Raw genomic sequence first — 26,405 nt, forward strand, 5'->3', positions numbered from 1 at the left:
CAAAGATACCTTCTAAAATACTCTTATTTTACCCTTGATGTTTGAGTTTTCCAGTGCCGTCCTTGAACACAGCTGTGGCATCATCCAGTACTTAATTCACTTTCAGTTGACTCTGTTGCGGGGAATGTGGCATGCAAATGATGGATGGATCTCCAATCAAGTTAAAGTTCTCTCTGCCAGTCATGACCCTACAGTGCTGGCCCTCATGTTTTTACCATATTCAAGCCCAATGTGGCTTGTTGTTATATTTCATTGTTGTGAATGTCATACTCTTTTCTCCAAATAATTTTTTAGTTGTATATCTGCAGGATTTAGTTCAGGCATCCCACTCAAACTCATCTTATGGAATGACCGAAACATCTGTGCCAGTGTCTAATTCTATTTTAATTAATTTGCCATTCACTTCTGGTGTAAGCCGTATTGCTTGTCTATTGTTAGTATTCATATCGTAAATCTCAAGGCTATCCGGTCCTGTGTCACACACGTCATTATCAGATTTTTCATCAATAGCATCAATTTCGTCAATAGCTCTTTTTGAAATCGCAACTTGACTTTTTTTTAAATCTCTTTTTCTTCCCTGTGCAGTCCATTTACTTTTGTCTGCTGGGCATGTTCTTTGTATGGTCCTACATTGTTGTGTTTTCTGCAAGTTTTGCCCTTAAACCTGCATTGGTCTGGTGTATGTGAGCCCCTGCCACAAAGGTAATACGATTTGTTGGGCCAGGCAGGTTTCTGTTTACTCAGCAGGTCGGGCAGCATCCGTTGAAATGAGCAGTCAACGGATGCTGCCCGACCTGCTGAGTTCATCCAGCTTGTTTGTACATGTTGATTTGACCACAGCATCTGCAGTGTGCTTTGTGGTTGGGTTTCTGTTTAGATGTTGCAATTTTGTTCTCACTCACTTTCATTTCTAACTGCAATTCAATTGCATCTCTATTTGCTGTTTCCATAGATATAGCAATTTCAGCCTCTCTTCTGAATGAGTTGTGCTTCGGTTAGGAGCCATTTTTTATGCTTTCTTGCAAGGTTCCACAAACTAAACGATTTGTCAATGCATCATTACGGCCATCACTGAACTAACAGCCATGTAAGCTGAAATGGACTCCCCCTTCTTTTGATTCTGCTTGTGAAACCTAAAGTGTTCTGCAATCAATGATGGTTTGGGTTCCAAATGTTCCTGCATTACTTTCTTGAAATCAGCAAAGCTCAGTTCATCCGGTTTGACTGGAACAGACAAACTTCTGAGCAAACCGTATGCCTTTCCACCTAATGCACTCGGCAAAATTGGGACTTGCTTTTCAGTGGCTAATTCATTTGCTTCAAAATACAACTCAATTCACTCAGTATACAATATCCAGTTATCATTTGTGCAATCGAACGTGTCTTTCTTTCCAATGTAGCTAGTCATTTCTGTTTTTTTTAAATTTATGATCATTAGCACCCTGTACTCTTTGTTACTGAACCCATGAATTATGTCCATTTCTACCTTTTTTTAACTTGTCCATCTATGTCCCTTCCCAAAGATGCACGTGCTGTGTTTTTGGAAACTAGAATGTCTCACTGCTCATTTTTTTAACTCAAATGTCTCGCTATGCTTCAACAGGTAAGTAGTCATTTTGGTTTCATTTAAAACTTCTTTGTTGGCACTGTTAAGTTTTGCAACTGCAAAACAGAAAACTACTTGAAAGAAAAACACGGGTGACCGGGGATAAACTTATGTACGTAGTTTCTTTACCTTAGTGAGGCATGTACAACAGATGTGGTGGTGTAATGACGTATGCCATTCATGTACTTTTACATATAACCAGTAATGAATTATTTAAGACAAACAATATCTGTACAATATTACTGAAGTATCAAATATATATAACAGGTGGGAATATGTGGGAAGGATAGTACTGAGAATAAGGAAATCAGGTAAATATAATTTCTGGTGGCCCCAAGTAATATCACTGAAGAAGGAAAAGTCTGTTTAACACTTGATTTAATACGTACCCAGGCCTATCTGAGGACTAGCCACGGTCAAATATTCTAACTAAGTGTAAGTATGAAGAATGACTACACAGCCAAGAGAACGTATGTATGGGTGCTTTGAGGAAGATGTAGATGAGGGATTTTAGAGAGACAGGCAAAAGATCTTGTTACCCTTTAGTGGTTTGAAAGGAGAGAACTGATCCTTTGATTCCCAGCACTAAATACTCGCAGCTGTGTTTTCACCTCAGTTCTAGTCACATTCACATTAACTTCACCTGACGCAAGGCTGTGGAAGTGAGGGTGATCTGTGGACAGTACTCTTATGCCCAGCTTTGAATTTCTTAGCACAATCTATTTTGATTGTAATACTATGGAAGTTGACACAATCACTTTTTTTGATTACAGAAACTGGTTTCAGTGTTACTGCAATAACGCGAACACCTTTAGTGATCTACAACAACACGTTTGAACTCCAGTGTTTCATCAAGCCTAACTATCCACCTCAAGTGTTGGTATCTGTAAAGTGGAAATTCCAGCCTAATGAATCTTCCAACAGCTATGACATCATCACGTTTGGCCGTGACACTTCTATCACGTGGGGAGAGAAGGCAACACATTTTAAAAGCAAAACAACGATAATAAAGACATCATCCAACAACATCCGCCTGGCTGTCTCTAAAGCCAGTAACTTGGAAGCAGGAAAATACGAATGCATTGCAGAACTATGGCATCAAAATCAAATGGACCAATGGATGATGAAAATCAGTAAATCTTCAAATATTCTGGAGGTGAAGGTTAAACCTCCAGGTAAGTGCCTTGGCTGCCTTATTCATTTACAGAACTACTTAGTAAGCATAGTCTCGTCTTTCAGTCACCCTGTCTATTTGTTGTGCTATATGGGCTATTCAACTTTCTAAACAATCTGTCTCTCATCTTACTAACATTCTGCAGCTAAGAATATTTTCAATGTCTAATGTGACTAATCCTTTAGACCGTATATTTTCTGCTAATTAAGCTTTTAATACCACAGACCTCTGCATTGTGCTCCAATTACATTTCACATACATGTTTTCACTGAATGCATCATATTTAACAAAAGACATTTTAGGTTTTATTGTCATTTTGACACCCTTCTCTCTCTGAGGATTAGCAACTACTTACTGAGATAGTTCACAGGCTCTGGGTATCTTGCCCAGGGACACAATGATGTATTGCATGATCATATTCTCCCAAACGTGACAGGTGCACATTGGTTGTTTGTCAGCCTTAATTTTTTTTTATTTGATTCTATTGTAGTTCATTGTTTTTCTGTGAAAGACTGCAAGAAAATGTATCGAGGTCATACTGTATATGCCAACGTGTATATACTTTGATAATATATTTATTTTGAACTTTGATTTGCAGTAGAATCTGGATGCTGATGCACTTTTGAACTGTCATCATTTTTAAGGTTGAAACCATGGTAGTCAATTTTCAACCAGCAAACTTGCAAAGCGGCTATATTAGTTTGGTTTATTTCAGTGATTGACAGATAACACTGGGCAGTGCACTGGAAATAATTGGCCTACTCTTCCTTGATCGTACTTTGGGATCAGTAATATCCACGTGAAATAGCAGGCATGTCTAACCAAAAAGTCAATGACCTTGACTCCCTCACTACAGCACCACAATATCAACTTTGACTCCACAGCCTTCTGAATTAGAAGTCGAAACTAACCAAGCCAGCAATATCGTGCAGAATTCTCACCTCAACACTGCTTCTGATCGACTATCTCGGTATGACTCATTGGGAAAACTACTGAGCCCGCACACTGTGTTTGCTGGCGTTTTGTAAACTTGTGTTTACTTTTAGACATAAAGTACAGTTTGCCTCAAAACATCATTCCGTTATCATGTTACTGTGATAACGTTATTGTGTTATCATGGTTCAGTTCACAGATCATTTTGTTACATCAGCTCAATGCCCTGGAGCCTCTGTCTTCATGCTACATTGGTGAAGTTTCTTATCAGCACTGTTGGACGTTATGAATTTCAATGCTATCAGTCATGGTCGATCTCCCTGTTCCTCAATCTATAGTTTAAACAATATATCTCTCTCCTTCTTTCCATCTCCATCATCTCATCTGAAATGTCAATGTTCCTTGAGATGAGAGTTAACTTTATTCAGATTATTGTGTGAAGAATTGCCTCTTGTTTGTGACCAGTAATATTCTTGAGGTTGCATCTCAGCAGTAACTACAGTCTCTGTGTGTCAGAAGCAGTGAAGGTTCAACTTTGAGCCATTCATAATGCCTCACTGGACATTATTTCCTTGCACAACAGGAACATCCACTGCTAACAGAAACAATTTATCTCCTTTTGTTTGTCTAGATCTTTCATAATTTCAAATATCTTTATCAGATCCATTTCTCTGTTTGAAAACTAACCACCTCAGCTTCTCTCATTTAACAGTTTTTCTCTCATCTAAAGTTATCCCCAGAATTAACTACTAGCCCCTTTCTCCTTCAAAATACCTTTCCCACACAGAACTGGATATGTGCTCTAATTGAGGTGAATCGGTGTTTTATGAAGGTTCATCATGTCTTCCTGGATCTCCTCCATGCCTCTCTGTAAAGCTCAGAATACAAACTGCCTCTGAAACACTTTGTCCCACCACATACTGTACTATGTGTAATAATGCATACATGACCTTCGATCTCCCAGTTCCTGTGTTCCTTTTAGATTTGTGTCCTCTGGTTTGTACTGACTCTCCTAATGTCCCTCGCTGATACTTAACAATAGAGTCATAGAACACAACAGCACAGAAACAGACCCTTTGACCCATCAGATTTATACTGAATCATTAGTCTGCCTAGTTCTATCAACATGCACCCGGATCGTAGCCCTCCATACCCCTCCCATCCAAGTACGTATACAAATTTCTCTTAAGTATCAAAATTGAGCCTGCATCCACCACTTGTGCTGGCAATTCGTTCCACACGCTCACCACCCTCTGACTGAAGAAGTTCCCCTTAAGTTTTTCACCTTTCATCCTTAACCCACGATCCCTAGTTCTAGTGTCACCCAACTTCAGTGGAAAAAGCCTGCTATATTACCCAGTCAATATTCCTCATAATTTGGTATACCTCCTACAAATCACCCCTCAATTTTTATGTTCTAGGGAATAAAGTCCTAAGCTATTCAGCCTTTCCCTATAACTCAGGTCCTCAAGTCCAGGTAACATCCTTTTAAATTTTCTCTGGACTCTTTCAATCTTATTTACATCTTTCCCGTAGACAGGTGAACAAAACTGCACACAATACTCCAAAGTTAAGCCTCACCAATAGCTTATACAAATTCCAAATGACATCCAAACTCCTGCACTCAGCACACTAACTTATGAAGGCCAATGTGCCAAAGAGCTTTCTTTACAGCACCACCCAGGACACCTCTGTCAAGGAATTACAGATCTGTATTCCAAGATCCCTCCGTTTTCACAATTAGGGTTTGATTGCCATGGAATCCTAAAAATTGAGGGTACTGCTTAGTTCATCATGCCTAATCTGGGTTTTTGAAAGAACCACTCTAAATAATCCTACTCTCCTACTTTTCTCCTGTGAGCCCTGAAGAAGTAATACTCTGCGCCCAGGTCTGTGCAAGTGAATGCTTCTCTTTAGGTAATGATAAGGTTGTAAGAATCCTGAAAGCTGGTTTTTGTTCTCTCAAATTGAACCTCACGCCCTGTCAATGTCTAAAATTAGGAACAGGACCCAGCTGTAATCTGCATATTAGATAGGAAGAGGGGTTTGTGCCCATCTCACACTTCCTTACTGTGCACCTGCCTTGAAAACTCCAGAAATACCTTGTAATTCTGAGAACTACACCTTGCTGGAGGCTTTCTGGAAAATACTATCTTCATAGGTCTATGTATTCCTAAAAATCTTTGGCAGCCTTCTTAGGTTGAATCCGGTTGATTACACAATGGGATTTTTAGATTCTTGACCCAAATAACTGCTTCTCCATTCATGGGGCATGAGCCAGTTCCCAGGAACTGCTGGGACCTCTTGGCAGCATTACAGCAAAGTCTTCCCTTCAAATCTGGATTCAAAGGTGCATTTAATGTCAGAGAAATGTATACAATCTACATCCTGAAATACTTTTTTTTTGCAACCGTCCAAGAAAACAGAGCTCCCCCCCCCCACCACACCAGCAAAAAATAAACATTGGCGCCCCCACCAAGCACTCAAGCATGCAGCAAAGCATCAACAAAGACACAGACTTGCAGTACCCCAAAGACTACTTGTGGCATTTGACATACCACAGGCTCTCTCTCTCTCCCTAATAAGGGAGAAAGAGATGTCCCTGTTTCACAGCAAGAGGGGAGACGACTCGCCAGAATAGGGAAATTACATGGATTTAAGGGACTTTTAAAAAAAAAAAGCAAGAGGTAATAGGGAGGTGAAATACAAGCAAATAAACATGAGAAGAAATGGAATGATTCCTGAAATGGTTAAGTGGAGATCAAAGAATGAAGAAATAAAAGATGTATATAAAAAATGCGTGAAAATGAAAAGAGCTGGCTGTTAAACCAATGGAGAGGAAAGGATGTAAAATCTGTAGAAGTGTATAAGATGCATGGATATAGGAACCAGCCAGGACAATAGGAATGAAAATGGGCTGGTTCTGTAACAGGCAAATAATCCCCTTCACCATCTATCAGTCTTGATATTGACTGTTTTTCATTGCACTCCACCCCCAGCTATTGAGCTCCTTGATCATTGCAACTGCAGTTTTTTATACTTCCCTTCCCACCAGATTAAATACAACTCCAGGCCGGGTCTTCACATGCTGTGATTGTGACTCCCATCTCCCCTTCCCCCACCACTACTCTGCAATCCCCTCTCCCTCAGATCCCATCGTCAGCTCCTGGGCCCTCAGAGGCTCCATCTTCCTCTCACCCCAACCCTTCCCTCTCCACTGACACTACCAGCCTCCCTCCCACCTCTGATCCCATCTCTCATCCGTGCCGGGTCTTTACCATTCCCTTCGACCTTCAACTCTCTGAGGCAGAGCGCTCTGTCCTCAGTAAGGGACTCACCTTTGTCCCCCTTCGCCCACACCTCAGCGGGTTCCGCGTATGCCATGATACCAAGCTCTTCTTCCGCCGGCTCCGTCTCTGCACTTACTTCATTGGCAAGGACTCTCCTACCCCCACCGATGACCCCTTACCCCGTCTTCAAACCTCCTCCTCTTCATGGACACCCCACTCTGGTCTTCTGCCTGCTTTGGATCTCTTTATTGCTAATTGCCGACGGGACATCAACCGTCTCGATTTCACCACACCCTGTTCCAATTCCAACCTCACTCCTTCCGAACACTCTGCTCTCCGCTCCCTCTGCACCAATCCCAACCTCACTATAAAACCTGCTGATAAGGGAGGAGCTGTTGTTGTCTGGCGGACTGAAGTCTACCTGGCCGAGGCACAGCGATACTTCCTCTTATTTACCCCTTGATCATGACCCCACTAAGGAGCACCAGGCCACTGTCTCCTATACCATCACCAACATTATCAGCTCTGGGGATCTCCCATCCACTGCCACCAACCTCATAGTTCCCACACCCCACACTTCCCGTTTCTACCTCCTACCCAAGATCCACAAACCTGCCTGTCCAGGTAGACCCATTGTCTCAGCTTGCTCCTGCCCCACTGAACTCATTTCTGCATACCTTGACACTGTTTTATCCCCCCCTTGTTCAATCCCTTCCCACCTATGTTCGTGACACTTCTCACGCTTTGAATTTTTTCAATGATTTTAAGTTCCCTGGCCCCCACCACCTTATTTTCACCACGGACATCCAGTCCCTAAATACCTCCATCCCCCCCCACCCTGAAGGTCTCAAAGCTGTCCGCTTCTTTTTGGATTCCAGACCTAACCAATTCCCCTCTACCACCATTCTCCTCCATCTAGTGGAATTAGTTCTTACTCTCAATGATTTCTCCTTTGGCTCCTCCCACTTCCTCCAAACCAAAGGTGTAGCCACGGGCACCCGCATGGGTCCCAGTTATGCCTGCCTTTTCGTTGGCTTTGTGGAACAGTCCATGTTCCAAGCCTATACGGGTATCCGTCCCCCTCTTTTCCTTCGCTACATCGACGACTGCATTGGCGCTGCCTCCTGCACGCATGCTGAGCTTGTTGACTTCATTAACTATGCCTCCAATTTTCACCCTGCCGTCAAATTTACCTGGTCCATTTCCGACACCTCCCTCCCCTTTCTTGATCTTTCTGTCTCCATCTCTGGAGACGGCCTAGCTACTGATATTTACTATAAGCCTACAGACTCTCAAGGCTACCTGGACTATTCCTCTTCCCACCCTGTCTCTTGCAAAAATGCTATCCCCTTCTCACAATTCCTCCATCTCCACCACATCTGCTCTCAGGATGAGGCTTTTCATTCCAAGACGAAGGAGATGTCTTCTTTTTTTAAACAAAGGGGCTTCCCTTCTTCCACCATCAACTCTGCTCTCAAACGCATCTCTCCCATTTCCTGCACATCTGCCTTCACCCCATCCTCCTACCACCCCACTCGGGATAGGGTCCCCCTTATCCTCACCTACCACCCCACCAGCCTCCAGATCCAACGTATAATTCTCCGTAACTTCCGCCACCTCCAACAGGATCCCACTACCAAACATATCTTTCCCTCCCCCCCCCCCTTTGTGCGTTCCGCAGGGGTCGCTCCCTACGTGACTCCCTTGTCCATTCATACCCCCTCCCCCCATCCCTTCCCACCGATCTCCCTCCTGGCACTAATCCTTGTAAGCAGAACAAGTGCTACACCTGCCCTTACCCTTCCTCCCTCACCACCATTCAGGGCCCCAGAAAGTCCTTCCAGGTGAGGCGACACTTCACCTGTGAGTTGGCTGGTGTGGTATACTGCGTCCGGTGCTCCCGGTGTGGCCTTTTATATATTGGTGAGACCCGCCGCAGACTGGGAGACCGTTTCGCTGAACACCTACGCTCGGTCCGCCAGAGAAAGCAGGATCTCCCAGTGGCCACACATTTTAATTCCACGTCCCATTCCCATTCTGATATGTCTATCCATGGCCTCCTCCACTGTCAAGATGAAGCCACATTCAGGTTGGAGGAACAACACCTTGTATACCAACTGGGTAGCCTCCAACCTGATGGCATGAACATTGACTTCTCTAACTTCCGTTAATGCCCCTCCTCCCCTTCTTACCTCATCCCTGATATTTTTAGTTTTTTTCCCCCTCCCTTTTTCTTTCTTTCTCTCTCTGCCTGTTCTCCATCTCCCTCTGGTGCTCCCCTCCCCATTTCTTTCTCCCTAGGCCTCCCATCCCATGATCCTTTCCCTTCTCCAGCTCTGTATCCCTTTTGCCAATCACCTTTCTGGCTCTCAGCTTCACCCCACCCCCTCCGGTCTTCTCCTATTATTTTGTATTTCCCCTCCCCCTCCTACTTTTAAATCTCTTACTATCTTTCCTTTCAGTTAGTCCTGACGAAGGGTCTCGGCCCGAAATGTCGACAGCGCTTCTCCCTGTAGATGCTGCCTGGCCTGCTGTGTTCCACCAGCATATTTGTGTGTGTTGCTTAAATACACCCTTCATACATCTGCACCTTTGATTTCACCCATGCGATCTCCCTTGATAGCTACTCCTAACATGCCCATAGTTCCTATCATTTTTTCTGGTGAATTAATATAAAACTGTTTAGAATCTGAATTAATTAAAATTATATTTTCATATCTAACAAATTATTCATAAATTGATTAATATTACATTTTTAATTTCCATCCTACCCAAGATCAAGTTTCCTTGATACCTAACTGGAGAAAATGATAGCTGTTATGTTAAACAGAATGCTGAATACAAATGCAACACGAGTGACTCTGCAGATGCTGGAAATAAATAAAACCACAAGATGCTGGCAGAACTCAGCAGGCCAGACAGCACCTATGGGAGGAGGTAGTGACGACTTCGGCCTGAAATGTCGTCACTACCTCCTCCCATAGATGCTGTCTGGCCTGCTGAGTTCTGCCAGCATTTTGTGGTTTTATTGCTGAATACAAATATTGTGCAATATCTCTCCCATTGTGGAACAAAATCTTGTTCCTACCTTAACTGTACGAATTGTTGCAGTTTGCGGCATGTGCTGTCTGTTGACTTTTCTTTTAGAATTAATCTCCAAAGACTTCACAGAAGAGAATCCAATTAACTTAATATCTTCCCAAGGGGTTATTGAAAAATACCATTTTTCACTGTTGGTTCTTTCTTTCATTTACTAAAGTTGTAATTGTTTTCTATCAAATTAATTATAATCATTTTCACACATAATACAACAGGATTTTTCTAACGTTGGTATTAAATCTGAGCTCAGATCTGACTAGTGCAACATGATTGCATTAATAAGTCCCCACGTGCATTTGTGGGATGCTTAAAACTTTATTTTACTTCTTAATTTCCGTACTGTAGAAATTTATTTGTACTCCAGTTTCAAAGACAGACCAAGTAACACCTAACACTTGTGAGTCTCAACAATGATTGTTGTACTATTTAATCTCTTTAAGTATCATAGTTAAACTGGCTCCGGGACTGGTTTTTCACATTCCTATTCTGTGAATATCTGAGCCAAATTTAAGACTGCTGCTGCTGCTGCTGCTACTGTGAATTGGTGATTTTTGGATCAAGTCGACATATTGAACCTTCCTTTTCAATATTACATTGCCACTCATTTACAAATTAGGATTCCTGGCCTTTCAATCTACCCCATATGGCTTTGCACTTTATCACCTTATTGTCTGCCTACAGGCATCTTCTCTGTGAATGCACACTATTCTGTTTTACATTATTGCTTTTCCGGTGTCCTACTTCAATATACTATTCTGGTGAAAATTTCTGTAAAGACAGCAAGCAGAACAAAGATTTTCACTGTACCTCAGCACATGATAATAATGAAACAATCACCATTTAAGGACAAATTCTCCAGTACGCCCTCCCGCAGTCTTCTGGTTTTTCATATGGGGACTGAAACAACTCTGGAATGAGAAATGGCTATCAATTGGTCAAAGAGTGGATTGGGAATAGTCTGAAGTGGATAGGGGACGCTGATGTGGGAGCTGAAATTTGATATGTACTATGTCGCACCTTAATGACCCAGGCAAATCAGAGTACCAAAAGAGAAAGAAACATAGAGTATCTGCAGTCTGCTGATTAATCTTCCACAATTTTGATTAGTATAATTTGAAAGAAAGAAAATGAATTCTGCTGCTGATACTCCTGATTTCCTACTAATCTTCAGGTAGATTTGCACCTTGTCTCATTTAGTGACCTAATTATGTAAGTCCCACTATCATCCTACCATTCAAAACCCTAGAACTTTGCGGATTCTTGTTATATTTTGAGATAGCAACTTTAATTCTTCAAAATATACTATTAAATTTGCTTAATTAAAATGCACAGTTTCGGTGTAAAAATGCTTCAGGTTACTTCATTGTCCTTTTGGACTCAGTTGCAAGTCAGCTGTGCATTGTTTTACTAAAAGTTAATTAAGCACAAATCTGAAAAGCGTATGGATTGTAGACTATGTAATGTCTGATTACAAGCTGTGCAAAGTCACCATAGAAGGAGAAATTAATGCAATAATAAGGTGTAGAGAGTCGCCTACAGAGAATTACAGAGGTACAGAGATCAATTGATTATAAGTTACTTGGTTGATCACAACTACTGGAAAACCATATTGATGTTTTAGATTTCTTGGAGCTGATTACTGGAATTTCAAAACCAGTCAAGTACCAGTTTTGATAATATTTTATTACGGAGTATTTCAGCAGTTGAGACTATTCATGATGTGTCTGCCTCTGAGTGCCTGGCCCACTTCATAAAAGGGGAGCACTGAGAGATCATGAAAATCAACTTGTTTTGACATAGCTTCTAATGCCGCAAAAGACTTTTATATCAGTATATCATGGAGCTCAGAAAAATAAAGGGCTATGGGTACCTTAGGTAATTTCTAAATTAAGAACATGTTCGGCACAGCATTGTGGGCCGAAGGGCCTGTATTGTGCTGTAGGTTTTCTTTGTTTCTATCATTTCAGTGTAAAAGCAAGCATGGATTGTCACAACTTTGGAACAGTTCAGACCAAATTAAATAACTAATAAACAACTCAGTAAAAGGCAGCTGATCTCCAATTAGAATGGTGCCTGAACAAGATTAATTTAACACAGTAAAAATCCTAACATGTCTTAAAGGCTATAGTCAAGTCAAGTCACTTTTTATTGTCATTTCAACCATAACTGCTGGTACAGTACACAGTAAAAAGGGGACGACATTTTTCAGGACCATGGCGCTTCATGAAACAGTACAAAAACTACACTGAACTACGTGAAAACAACACAGAAAAAAACTACACTAGACTACAGACCTACCCAGGACTGCATAAAGTACACAGAACAGTGCAGACATTACAATAAATAATAAACAAGTAGAGGGCAGTAAGTTGTTAAAATAATGGCGAGCCAACCAGCATTCATTGCTCCTCTGCTCATAAGGTACACCACCTTCAGGCAGGATGTATGTGTGAGTATCTAAATGTTGGTGTCGGAAAGGCATTGTACTGTGTTTCATGGAAAGTGAATCTTGCCGAATCACTCATTGTTGAAATGTATAAGAACTATAAAGTTGGAGCATTTGTGCAGTAGTTCAAATTAAACTTGCCCAGTAAGTTCAAAATCTTATTCCATCAACCAAGCAGAATGATATGATGACTTTTTAAATACCAGTCAGAAGTCCTAACATTGACAATTAAACTATTGTAAGCAAAGAGTTCCCATTTTTATTGAGAGATTTCACAAATATAAAATCCATTTTCCTTATTTTTATTTCTTCCTCTTTCTTTGATTTGGCTTTGAATCTACTTGCTCTAATTTATGATTCCTTAGTACTTTCTTAGTGATATCACAATCTATTAATTGGACTAATGATGCATGGTTCATTGCTGTTTTGCTCTCAGCCTGAGAGCAGGGTTTCTCTTGTTATAACATTATCTGTAAAATTGGCGGAAGAATATCATTGTTATTGAAGAGACAAGGGTCAACTTAAAGGCGACTCCAACAGTTGCCCAACTACAGCAAATGCCTGTTGCTGTAAAATGTAGAACATAGAACAGTACCACATGGTAGGGGCACTTTAGCCCACAATGTTGTGCTGACAACATGATTAGTTCTAACCCTTTCCTCCTACACAGCCCATAAACCTCCATTTTTTCTACAAGCTGGACTGTAGCAGGAGGTCTTGGCTAGTTCATTTCTGGGTTGTCATTTAGTATTAAAAAAACAGAAATCGGTGCAAGTGTGAATGGAAATTTGGCAATAAAACCCAATTTAGCAATCTATCATGAAGTGATGTAATTATTGAGAATAATTAGATTTTGAATACATACATTACCTCATTATTAGATTGCTGGATGTTGGGCTGTTATAAATTGTAGCAACCAGCAAAAAATCAACAATAATCCTTTCATCATAAGTTTGGATAGTTTACAGGCCTTTGTTAAACCAGGCTAGAAAGAAAATGTCCGGTCTCAAAATAAGCTGTACTTTGGGTAATAATTTTCTGCATTTGTGAGCACTAATGAAGCAGGGGGCTGGATTTAGCTTCTGGGTAATGTGATTATGCAAATTGTGTTGTCTTTCATAATAAAACAGCAAACCTCTCAACACCTTCATTAACACAGTTTTAAGAAGCTCTGGGAAATTGCATAATATCCACCCACTTACAAGCTAAGGCAACCAATTATCATTGGAGTCAAGTGCTCAATCACTAATTGCAAATGCTCAGGCGAGAATTTACATATCAAAGCTTTTGTAAAATGGAGCCAGTTTCCTCAGAATGCACGTTCAGTTTCTCAACAATAGCCCACCTTGTCACCCTAAATCATTGTCCAGGCCCAGGAGAGCATGCATCAGTTTTGATAATTGCCCACAAAAAAATAAAACTGATCATAATAAAATAATGATCCAGCTTTTGCTTTATTATTGAAATATTGCCAGCAGCATTCACTACTGCTGAATTTCAATGACTGAATCAGATGTTTTCCCTAAGCAGTCAGGTTATCCCCTTAAATTAAAAAAGAATTGCATCTTCTGTTTAATCTGCTGCATTTTCACAAACCAACAGGGAGTTATAATTAGGAATACATATTTCCTATTAATAATTGTACCACAAAGATTATTAATCCTTTTATATTTTGTTCTAATAATTTAGGAATTTGCAGGGATTTATTAGATTCTATACATTGAGAAATTATTGTTGAAATTTCCTCAATCAACATTGCTCATTCATAATCCCAATCATTTAATTCACAAAATTGACCCATAATTGTGATTAGGAAAATGACTAAAAGTAGCAAGTGAAGGAACAATCCAGTGAAATGCTGAATGCAATGCATTTATTCAAATAAAATGTAATAGTAAATAAATGGAAGCTAACAAGAATATGTGTAGTTGTTGTAAAAGGAAGACCACACAAATTAAGTATATTTCCATGCAGACAGTTTAATTCGGTGTTTGATTATATATGTATTTTGTTTGTGTCTTCACCAGTGACTGTCTGAGAACCTTTCTATCTTCATCCTTTTCTACCAGTGTCATTTTGTATGGCTATATCTTTGTCACTATTTGTAGTTTGTGTTGTTTATGTGCAGCATTGTTCTCCAAAATATATATTTTTTAAAATAACAGATCTGTTGTTCTCCCTTTCTCTATATACTCTGCAGTGTTTTCACATACAGCAATCAAAATACAAAAGCACCGCTTTTTTTTTGGTTCTTTTCATTTTTTTTTTATTTTCTGTCCTCTGCCAGCCAGCATCAGTAACTTGTTCATTTATCTAAATTTATCAACCCTTGTGGATTACTAGACTTTGTTTATGAAATGAGCCATAAAATTAAACTTTACTTGTAGAGAATGTCTAGTAAATTGGCCTGAGACCCAGAGGGCTATGTTCTGGATGACCATAATAAAGCACTGGTAGAAATTGTGAGCAGTCAATGTCATCATGAGAGAGTTTAAGGTTTTTTTAAATTTTGAAATACTTGATGCTCATTTCAGAATGATTTCAGAGTATGATAGAAAGCCATTGCTAGATGAACACATAAACATCACAGTAGTTCCGTAACACGTCATCCATTAATGCATGCTTGATCCACTCAGGTCTATTAATCAATGTACATTGCAGATGCACTGTGATGCTCCAAAGCCCATAAGTGCCACATAGAGCTCTCTAACTCCATTTGTCTGGGAACTGTCGTCTGTGCAGTTTCAGGCTTGTTTTAATTGCCAGCGCATGCAATGCGTTGTCCAACAGCGTGGAATGTAGTTAGCACTCAGCTGGTTTAAAGTGGGTAGCATACCGGTGATATTGCTGTAATGCAAAGTTCTTAAAAAAAATGTCAGATAAGCATCCACTTTAAATACATGCTTCGCTTGGAGCAGCTATTTCTGGTTATTTTGTTTATTCACCTTTAAACAATCCATTCCTGGCAAGAGTGTCCCAAGGTACTGAGGGTCTGGACATCTACAAGCCCCGTGACTGGAGCAATTGCCACAGCTTACCTCTATGACCCTCTCAACAACCCAGCTAAGGGTGGGGGAATGGTTAGTGACAGGGTGTTCATTTAATAAGTGTATTTCATTTACAATTTTACACAGGGCACCTCAGCTGCCAGTGTCCAGGGAGAGCAGGATGATGCCATAGATCATAGGTTCCCAACTTTATTTTATGCAAGGGGTCTGTGGCCCCTAGATTGGGAACTCCTGCTGTATATAGATCCACCAAGTAGCCAAGAGCTATTCAGCCCATCAAGTCTGCTCTACTATTCCATCATGGCTAATTCTTTTCCCTCTCAACCTCATTCTGCTGCCTTCTCCCTGTAACCTTTGATGCCCTTACTAATCAAGAACCTATCAACCTCTACTTTTAATGTACCCAGTGACTTGACCTGCACACCCAATTGTGCCAATGAATTCCACAGATTCACCACCCCCTAGCTGAAGAAATTCCTCCTCATCTGTGTTCTAAAGGGATACCCTTTTATTCTGAGCATGTCCTTTTGGTCCTAGACTCTCCCAATTTTGGAAACAGCCTTCCCATGTCAACTCTATCAAGGCCTTGCGATATTTGGTAGGTTTGAATGAGATCTCCCTCATTCTTTTAAAGTCCAGCAAGTACTGACCCTGAGTCATCAAATGCTCCCCATACATTAACCCTTTCACCCCAGGATCATTATTGGAACCCTTTCTGTGCCCTCTTCAATGCCTTTCCTAGATATGAAGCCAAAATCTGCTCACAATACTCCAACTGTGATGTGACAAGTGCCTTGTAAAGCATTAGCATTACATCTTTTTTTAAAATTCCGGTCCCATGGAAATGAATACTTACATTGCATTTGCCTTCCTCAGCACTGGCTCAACCTTCAAGTTAACCTGCAAATTCTATCAAAGTGCATGACTGTACACTAACTTGCACTGTATTCCATCTGCCACCTCTTTGCTCATTCTCTTAATCTGTTCAAGTCCCTCTGCACTTTCTGCCCCTCCGCCTGTCTTGTATCTTTTTTCCATCATCCAGGTCATTAACATATCATGTGAAAAGTGGCAAACTTAGCACTAACCCTGCAGAACGCTACTAATTAATGAGATGACCAGAAAAGGCCCCTTTTATTGCCACTCTTTGCCTCTAACAGTCAGCCAATCTGCTGTCCATGCTAATATATTTCCTGGGCTTTTAGCCTCATGTGCAGCACCGTTCCAAAGTCTTTCTGGAAATCCAAGTAAGCAACATCCAGTGACTCTCCTTTGATGTTCCTGTCTGTTATTTCTCAAGAATTCCAACAGCTTTTTCAGGCGAGATTTCCTCTTAAGGAATCCATGCTAACTTTGGCTTATTATATCATGTGCCTCCCCTGCTACCTTCAACCTTGAGCTCCTTGCTACAATCCATCATGTCCCCTGTCCTTGAGTCCATTTACTCATTCTCGCCCCCCCCCCCCGCCAACCCTATTCACCTATATACTTCAAGACCGAGACTGTGCCCTGCTCCAGACTGACGTGATTTCCTTTGTGTGCTCTGTCATTGTGGCATGTTCTTTTGTCTAAACCCTGTTTGGTAGCATCTTACTTTGGCCTTCATATGGTACTGAATTTTCCAATGTTAGTCCCTTGAAAATAATATTGGTTGGTCACTGGGAACCAACTATTGTATCTAACTACTCACACTATACTTACTAAGCATCTGTTCCACACAGTAATTTGTTCCCATAAACCAATTTTATCACAGGGCTACTTGTTATCATGCAAACTGAGAACTTGCAATCTATGAGTTACTTCTAAATTGCCAGCAGGAGTAACATTACATTTGGCATGTTAATGTGTGAGTACTTTGATTAATTATTAATTTGGTGCACATTTGCACAATAAAGATGCGAACACAGCAACTACGCAGCAGTGTTTTGGATATAAAACCTGTTGTACATCACATTGCTGACCTCAATGAATATTGCAATGCAGAGACAGTGTCAGTACTGAATTACTCCAGGGAATGTTAAAAGCAAGAATGGGGGTAATGTTTCCAGCCATGTTTCCTTCTATCTTCTGTGCTAGCAGGTTAAAGTTCAGTATAATTTCTAAACTGTCCACCTTGTGTCTGAATAAACCTAAATTCTCTAAAGGTAATGTCCACTGTGCAATTATTTAATTGGCTGGGAAAGAAAAATATGCAGAACAGTTCTTGAGGCACTGCAGCTTTGAATTTAATTCTCCACGCTATCTGAAGATCCAACACAATGTGTGGTGAAGAGTTTTATTTGATGTTGACTATTTGCTGAAGTTCTGGAGCTCAGTAGGTGAAGAGTGAAAATGAAGTAGAGGGAAGATTAGTATCTTGCTAATAACAAATTGTCTCAGTTCAGATTGTGGAGAAGCATTTCTCCTGCTGCAGAAACTGTCATATTGCTCAGAGAGAAAAATGAGCAAATCACTAATAACATTTATTCATCTTAGTCTTGCCTATGTTTGTCCTCACAGATGGGAAACTAAAAGTTAACCAACTAAACCGAAATCTTGTGGTAATCGAAAATGACAACGTCCACTTGAGCTGTGTCATCACTAATCAAACAAGTCCAGACTCTCAATTCTCTGTGCAATGGTATGTCAAGAAATCACAGGAGAAAGAGAGCAAACTTATTATGAAATCAAATCGCGATTGTGTGTTTGAATATGGGAATGAGCTGGGAAGTCACAAGAGGAAAGAGAGAATGCAGGCTGCAAAACCTTCACGTAGCCATTATACTTTGGTGTTATTCAAGACTGATACAGCTGATAGTGGCAAATACTATTGCCATGTGGAGGAATGGCTACTGAACCCAAATAACATCTGGTATAAAGTTGGAGAGAACACATCAGGAATGACTTCTGTCACAGTCAGGCGACCAGGTACTGAATTCCACATTTCTTTCTTTCATGTATTCAACACAATTCTGAACTATGAATGCTTGGGTTTAATTCTGTGGAGAAAGATTTAAGTGATTAAATCTGATCACAAGCCACTTCAAGTTGGTGCTCACACATTTCCCTTGATAACTGCATTGGTAAAGGGCTATTCTCAACCCATTGAGCAAAAACTGAGATTCGACTTTAAAGAGCAATAACCTAAAATTTACATCTTTAAAGGTGTGATATTTGCACAGTACACCAATGACCAGTTAACTCGGGCCAAACACTAGTTCGGAGTATTCAGGCCTGGGGCGTAAACGGTGTGTCCTAGATAATAGGGGTGAAAGGGAGATGGGCAATGCAGGCATAATGAGTATGCAAGTTGGTACTGTGTGTGAAGGATCCCAGTGAGTAAATGTTTAAATAATGAGACTTAAGGTAATGGGGTTCCAGCCCAGCTCTGCATGGCTAATTCTTTCCAGCTGCAGCATTGCCTGGGATGGATGTCATTTGAAGTGTATCTGACACAGAAATCACATCAGCTGTGCAACCTGCTCCCATAAAGTAGTTATGCAGAATGACTGTCATCAATGTCACATTTCAGTCTGGAAAAGTTCCATTTCAGTCGGATACCACTGAGCTGAACAACACTACACAATCAGCTTCTTGTGGTTATGCTCATCTTAAAAAGCCAGTAGAGGCTGCTCTGCTCTCGTCTTACTCTCTGGCGTATGATGGTCCATGTATTCTAAAAATGTTAGTTCTTCCGCTTTCAAACTGAAGAGTCGAAAGATCTTCTTTCCTGGCAGAAGCCATTACACTAATCTAACTAATTACAATTTAAGTCCAATTTATTATAATTTCCTGATGATTTGGGAGTCATTTGCAACATTAATGGATGTAAAATATCCTACAAGTTGTTCAGCAGACTCTGGTATTCGCTTTTTATTTTGTGATCATAAACTGAGGGGAAGGGCCAGCCTTTAGCAACAATTTTTTTGGGCATTTTGCTGACTAGACAGCTGAATGATTCAGCTTCAAGGTAAATACACTATTATCTTTTATACATTTCTCCAGTCCTTCCTCCCCATGATCATCAAATCAAGACTAGATGTAAAAAAAATTATTGCATAGTCTTAGTGCTGCAGATGGTGAAGATTATGAAAAGGGAGCAAATCTTCCCAGCTGTTTCCATCTGCTGACAGCCTCAGTGCCAGCTCTCCAATAACTTGCAGAGAATCATTAAGATTGTAACGGTTTCCACCTCTACCAAGAACCAAAATCCACTTGATTTGGATTATCACGCTGAGTACATTAAATATACCTCTGTCTGACATTTTATTGGCCCCAGTTATAACTCAAATTGGCTCAGATCTAAACCTATACCAGCCACACCATCCAAGCCTAACTGGAGCCTGAGGATAAGTAAAAATGTGTCATCCATACAAACCTGATTGATTTTCTTTTGGGCAATCACAGTAAATCCAAGAAACACGAAAGAGTCAATGAAAGACTGCTCACAACAGGATGGACAAACATCCAATCTGCAAACAGCAGACTGTGCAAATAAAAAAGAAAAAAAAATAGAAAATAAATATCAAGAACATGAGATAAGAAGTCCTTGAAACTAGTCCACAAGTTTTGGGAACAGTCCAGTGATATGGGGCAAGTGAAGTTATTGCCACTGGTTCAAGAACCTGATGGTTGAGGAGTAATAACTGTTCCTGAACCTGGTGGTGTGGGGCCTGAAGCTCTTGTTCTCCTTCCTGATGGCATTAATGGGAAGAGAGCATGGCCTGGCCAGTAGGGGTCCCTGAAGACGGATGCTGCTTTCCTGTGACAGTACTCCATATAGATATGCTCAATGGTAGGGAGGGCTTTACCCATGAATGACTAGGTCATATACACTACTTTTTTGTAGAATTTTCCATTCAAGGGCACTGGTGTTTCTGTACAAGGCCATGGAGCAACCAGTCAGTATACACTCCACCACAGATAGAACTTTGTTAAAATTGTAGATGTCATGCCAAATCTACTCAAACTTCTCAGGAAGTAGAGCTTTCTTTGTAATGGCGCTTAAGTGCTGGGCCCAGGTCAGATCCTCTGAAATGATAACACCAAGTTGCTCACCCTCTCCACCTCTGATCCTTCAATGAGGACTGGCTTCTTCTTGTCTTAATCGATAATCAGCTCTTTGGTTTTGTTGATGTTGAGTGAGAGGTTGGCAAGGCACTCGTCAACCAAATGTTTAATCTCCCTCCTATATGCTGATTCATCATCACCTTTTATTCGGCCAACAAATTAAATACAGCCTTGGAATTTTCCATGTAACCATCCCAGCACATTTTGCACATCACAATGAATGGTAAAACTTTAAACAATCAGATTTCTCATTAATTAAATTAAAATCTTGTGTATCCACAGAAAACAATTTGCAAACAGTCAAGACAGAAAGGAGTGTATCTGTACCAGAGGATGGCCAGATTCAACTGAATTGTAAAATTAGCAACCGTACCAAATTGGATTCCCAGCTCTCAGTGGCCTGGTTTACCCAGAAAACCCCAGAGACAGATAGCTATCCTATTTTCAGACTGAGTCGGAATGCTGTTTTTGAATATGGTAGTTCAATGGATAACAGTACAAGATTGAAGGATAGGCTACAGTTTGAAAAATCTACCAATGATTTGTACAGTTTGATACTTCAGAAAGCAACTATTTCCGACACTGGAAACTACTACTGTAACGTGGAAGAGTGGCTGCTGGATCCTAACAAGATGTGGTATAAACTGGCAGAAGATCAATCTGGATTGACAACTGTCATTGTACAACAGCCAGGTACTGTAACAGTCCTTTGCTCAGTTTGGATGATTTTGGTTTACAGAAGCAATACTTCTTATTAGAAAATTTTAAATGAAAGCTGTGTGGTTCAGTTAGCTAATGGTAAAAACTAATTAGAGTAGGTGCAGAGGAACATGAAAATAGAACTATCTCTGTCAGCCCCATTCCCCATAACCCATATTTCCAGCTCTTCATAGTAGCTTCTGCAAATTCACACAAGGGGTGATTGATAAGTTTGTGGCCTAAGGTAGTAGGGGGATGAGTTATACAGCTCTTGTTACATGCACATGCAGTTCAACTCCTTGAGTGATTATGCAGAAAGTTTGAAGTTAATAACTCATCAGGGGTGATTGATACATTCATGGCCTAAGGTATGAGTTATTAACTTCAAATTTTCTGCATAATCACTCAAAGAGTTGAACTGCATGTGCATGTAACGAGAGCTGTATAACTCATCTTCATCTACCTTAGGCCATGACCTTATCAACCACCCCTGCTGTGGACACTTTCTGGAGGTCCAAGATCCGTGTGCTCCACGACCACTGGACTATGTATGTAAATGAAGGAGGGGACTGTGTTGAAAAATAAATGTGCTAGGATTTCTAAAATAGTCTCCTTCTAACCTAGGCCACGAACTTATCAATCATCCCTTGTACTCTGCAACACAGTGGGACAGCATTCAACATAGTCAGCTCAACTATATCTTACCAGGGGAGTGTAGAGATGGCCAATAACTTTAGACTTAACTAATGATGCACAAATCCCTTTTAAAGGGAAAAAAAAAGTCATTGTAATTCTTTCACAAACAAGAAAAGATCTGCAGATGCTTGAAATCCAAGCAATACACACAAAATGCTGAAGGAACTCAGCAGGCCAGGCAGCGTCTGTGGTAAAGAGTACAGTCGATGTTTCAGGATGAGACTTCTATGGAAAGGAGCTAGACCTGCCCTTGCACCTCGTCCCTCACTACCATTCAGGGCTCCAAACCATCTTCCAGGTGAAGTGACACTTCATCTGTTAGGGTCATATACAGTGTCTGGTGCTCCCGGTGTGGCCTCCAGTGAGACTTGACATGGATTGGGTGACTTTTTTCCCAAGCACCTTAGAAAAAGTGGGATCTCTCAGTGCCACCCATTTTAACTCCAATTCTCGTTCCCATTTCATTGCCTCCTTGACTGTCATGATGAGGCCACACTCAGGTTGAAGTAGCCACAACTTATAAACCATCCGGGTAGCCTCCAACCAGATGGCATGAACATTGATTTTTCGAACTTCCCCTCTCCTTCATCATTCCCCATCCCCTTTTCCCTCTCCAGCCTTATTTCCTTGCTTGCCCGTTGCCTCCCTCTGGTGCTCCTCCCCCACTTTCTCCCATGTCCTCTCCTCTCATGCTCCCCCTTATCCAGCCCTGTGTCTCTTTCACCAATCAACATCTTAGCTCTTTACATCACTCCTCCCCATCCTGGTTTCACCTACCACCTTGTGTTTCTCCCCTCCCCTCTTTTTTTAACTCTATCCCTCATCTTTTTTCCTCCAGTCCTGATGCAAGTTCTCAGCCCGAAACGCCGACCATACTCTTTTCCATAGATACTGCCTGGCCCGCAGAGTTCCTTCAGCATTTTGTGTGTGTTAATTGTAATTCTTCCCAATTGATTGATGTGCAGTGAGTGAGGCAGTTTAAAATTAGTGTTTACATTATACACTTTGCACACAGCATCCATTTTATAACATTGCAAACACAGTACTGTTAGGGTTACAGCAGAGGGTAAGAAATAGGAGGAGGTGTAGGTCACTCAATTCCTTGAGCCTGCTCTTTCATGTGATTATCAGTTTGACTAGTCCTGGCCTCAATGTCACTTCCCAGACTTTAGAATCACATATGCCCTTTGACACTCTTGTAGTTCAAATGTCTATCTGTCTTTGTTTTGAATCTATTCAATGAAAGTTGTTCCACAACTGTATAGGACAGAGAATTCTCTAGGGGCATAAACTAGCATGTCAGCACTCTCTGACAGAAGAAATTCTTTTGTGTTATATAGCACTTCACTCTGAAAATATGCCCCTAGTTGTAGATGCCTCCATCAGGAGTAAACATGCTATTGACATGCGCCTTGTCAAACCTCAGAATTTTATGTCTGAATAAGGTCACCTCTCGTTCTTCTAAATTCCAATAAGTAGGACCAACCCTGCTCACTACTACTTCATTCCAAAAATCTAGTTGACAAATGTTATCCACTTCCAATCTTAAATTTGGAGATCAAAACTATTTACAGTTTTCCAAGTGTGAACTCAATATTAGTCCTGGAAAGTCACTTCAAAATTGACCTACCTTTAAACTTCTTTTTTAACTTGCAGTTAAGCTCAACATTTCACTCACCTTTTGAATTACTTACTGCATCTGCATTTAAACCCTTTGCTGATTCATGTACTAGGGTTCACAGACCCCTTCGTTCCACAGCAATTTTTAGGCTCACTTAAATTAACAATTTTGCTATTCTGGATAGCCTCTCATTTTCACACATTACACTTCTTGCCCACTGACAATCTGCATTCTTTTTGCATCTTCATTTTAAACTCTCACAACTTGCTGACCCACTTACCTATATGTAATGAGAAAAATTGCCTACAGCACAACATGTGCAATCTGTGTGCCAGTCTGAAGAATTTCAGCGTCTCCAATATCTCTGAACATGACCCACTTATCCTGACTAATAAAGGTCATCAAGCCCTACAGCCGAGATATAGGCCCTTTGACCCATTGAGTCCATGCTCATCCAGCTTGTCCCAAATTCCTGTCATTGGCCCATATCACTCTAAATCCCACCTCTCCATGTCGTCTTAAATGATACAGTTGTATCTGCCTGAGCCGCTTTCTCTGGCACCTTGTTCCATATAGTCTCCACCCCTTGAAAATAAAAATCAGGTCCCTTAAGCCTCTTCTAAATCTTTTCCAATTCACCCTAAATCTTGTGCCCCCTAGCTTTGGACTCCACTACCCTAGGGAAAAGACTGATGCTATCCAATTTGTCTATGCCTCATAATTTCAGCTACTTCTGTAATGAACACCCCCTCTTTGTCCTACGTAACAAGGAATAAAGCCTGGCCAACCTTAAGCCCTCTAGTGCTGGCAACGTCCTTGTAAATCTCTCCAGTTTAGCCACATTTTTCTTACACAGTGAGCTGAACTGCACACAATATTCCAAGTGTAGCCTCACCATTGATTTATTCAACTGCAACATAACATTACTGCCCTATCTAATGAAGGCCAGCATGCTAAATTGCCCTTTTCACCACCCTGTCTACCTGCAACATTGCTTTCAGTGAACTATGCACTTGAACTCCTAGAACCCTCTGTACCTTTCTAATGCCCCACCATTCATTGTGTAAGCCCTACACTGCTATGGCATTATGCTTGAGCTGTCTTTGTAATTTCAATTAAAATATGCTGTCCATGACAGAAGCTGCATCAATGCTATAGATTAGCTCAATCCTTTTAGTTGGATAATATTCATAAATATAGTTTTCCAAGAACTAAGGCTACAAGATTGACCAGCAAGCCTAGAATACATTTTATACGGACAGCAGATCAGTAGAAAAAATCCTTACGTTTTAGCCCTTATCTTGATGCAACTCTCTTGATTTATATCTTGCTATGTCAAGCTAAACAAAAAGCAAGACTTCTAAAAGACAGACACAAATAAACTTAGGAAGTTTTATACACTCACCTAGATTGATTATGTGATTGAAATTAGCTTAATCCAGTTTAAGATGTCTTCACAATTAAGGCAGATCAAGTTGTCTCAATTTCCCCAAGTTCTTAGTGTTGTCAGTCACCTTTAGAACTTTGAGATTTCTATGCAAGGCTTATATGGGGTGACCATGCATTGGAGGATAACTTGATAGCTTTACCTTGTGGGTACTCTCAGAACAACAATCCCTGAATCCTGACCACACTGCACAAGAACTCCTCAGGAGCCCCCACCAAATTCAAAGGTATTGGTGGCTTTCCCATTGCCTTAAATCTCAAACCACCTTATTGTCACCTGCTGAGCTCTGCAGTACCCACCATCCCAACCTCCCAGTCAAGTACCACCCACATTCTAGACTCTGTGCCCAAGCTGGAGCCCAGCTATAAGAGAACAGAAAAAGGCATATTTTCAGATTTTCAACATATGACTCTTAACATTCAGTTGTTAAACAAATGTTGCATTACATGCCCTTAGAGCACACTTGAATTATTTGGCATCTAAACCATTACTAATAAACAAGTGATTAAACTTTTTTCACAATATTGCACTGCCCCATTATATACTATACTTCACCAGCCTAAATATAATATTTCATATCCTCCGTGAGCATTCATGGAAATGGAGTTTGAGTGTGGGAAAAAGAACATGGAGCTGACGTTGAAGAATGGCCTGAACTTCCTTCAATAATAAACATGGATCAGCTACTTGGGTCACTTTGCAAGGTGTAGAAGATATTAAATCAAAAAAATAAGCAAACAAACCTAATGATGTTGTTTTGACTTGCTGAGGCAGTCTCTTAAACACTTACTAACTCTAGTGGTGTTATTGATTTGATCGGAATGTGACTTCTATTTTAAATGATTAGATGGAAATATCACTCAAGACTTTTCTTCTCTGCCTTATTTAGTCAGTTATATTAAGTCATGACAGCATCATCATTCACCAGGTGTAAGAATACTGAAAATATGCACCACTTTAGAGATGGTGACTAAAATTATTAATAATAAATACATTTTTTCATTTAAGTCTAGGAGCTTGCCCTTGAGAATTCTGATGCATTATAAAAGTCCCAGCAGATATAATATTTGATTAATGAGAATTGTTATAACACAAATAAAGGAGCTAAACCACAAAACTGATTTGAGCAATTAACAATTCTTTGGTAATAGGTTTATCCATTGGTATTTAACTCAGAAATTATTTGAGTTTTTTTTAATTACCAAGTTGACAGAAGCTGCCTGTCCATTCCATTTAAACATTAGCAGTTAATAATTCTTTGGATTTAAGTTTGAGAATTTGAAGAGAGGAACTTTAATGCATAGGTAGATGGAGGTGCTGCTTTTTTGCCTTAAGTT

At 40.5% G+C, this 26,405-nt stretch overlaps 1 protein-coding gene across 1 annotated transcript in view; it reads left to right on the forward strand.

Annotated features, from left to right (window-relative positions):
* LOC132393306 (immunoglobulin superfamily member 3-like) overlaps positions 1–26,405 on the forward strand; it is a 209,735-nt gene that overhangs the window by 173,650 nt on the left and 9,680 nt on the right. Inside the window, exons 6-8 of the mRNA XM_059968356.1 lie at positions 2,380–2,781; positions 18,056–18,463; positions 20,888–21,298. Coding sequence (XP_059824339.1) covers positions 2,380–2,781; positions 18,056–18,463; positions 20,888–21,298 — 1,221 coding nt within the window. The remainder of the gene's footprint in view (positions 1–2,379; positions 2,782–18,055; positions 18,464–20,887; positions 21,299–26,405) is intronic.

Source organism: Hypanus sabinus, chromosome 4 (assembly GCF_030144855.1).
Source record: "Hypanus sabinus isolate sHypSab1 chromosome 4, sHypSab1.hap1, whole genome shotgun sequence".
NCBI classification, from domain to species: Eukaryota; Metazoa; Chordata; class Chondrichthyes; order Myliobatiformes; family Dasyatidae; genus Hypanus; species Hypanus sabinus.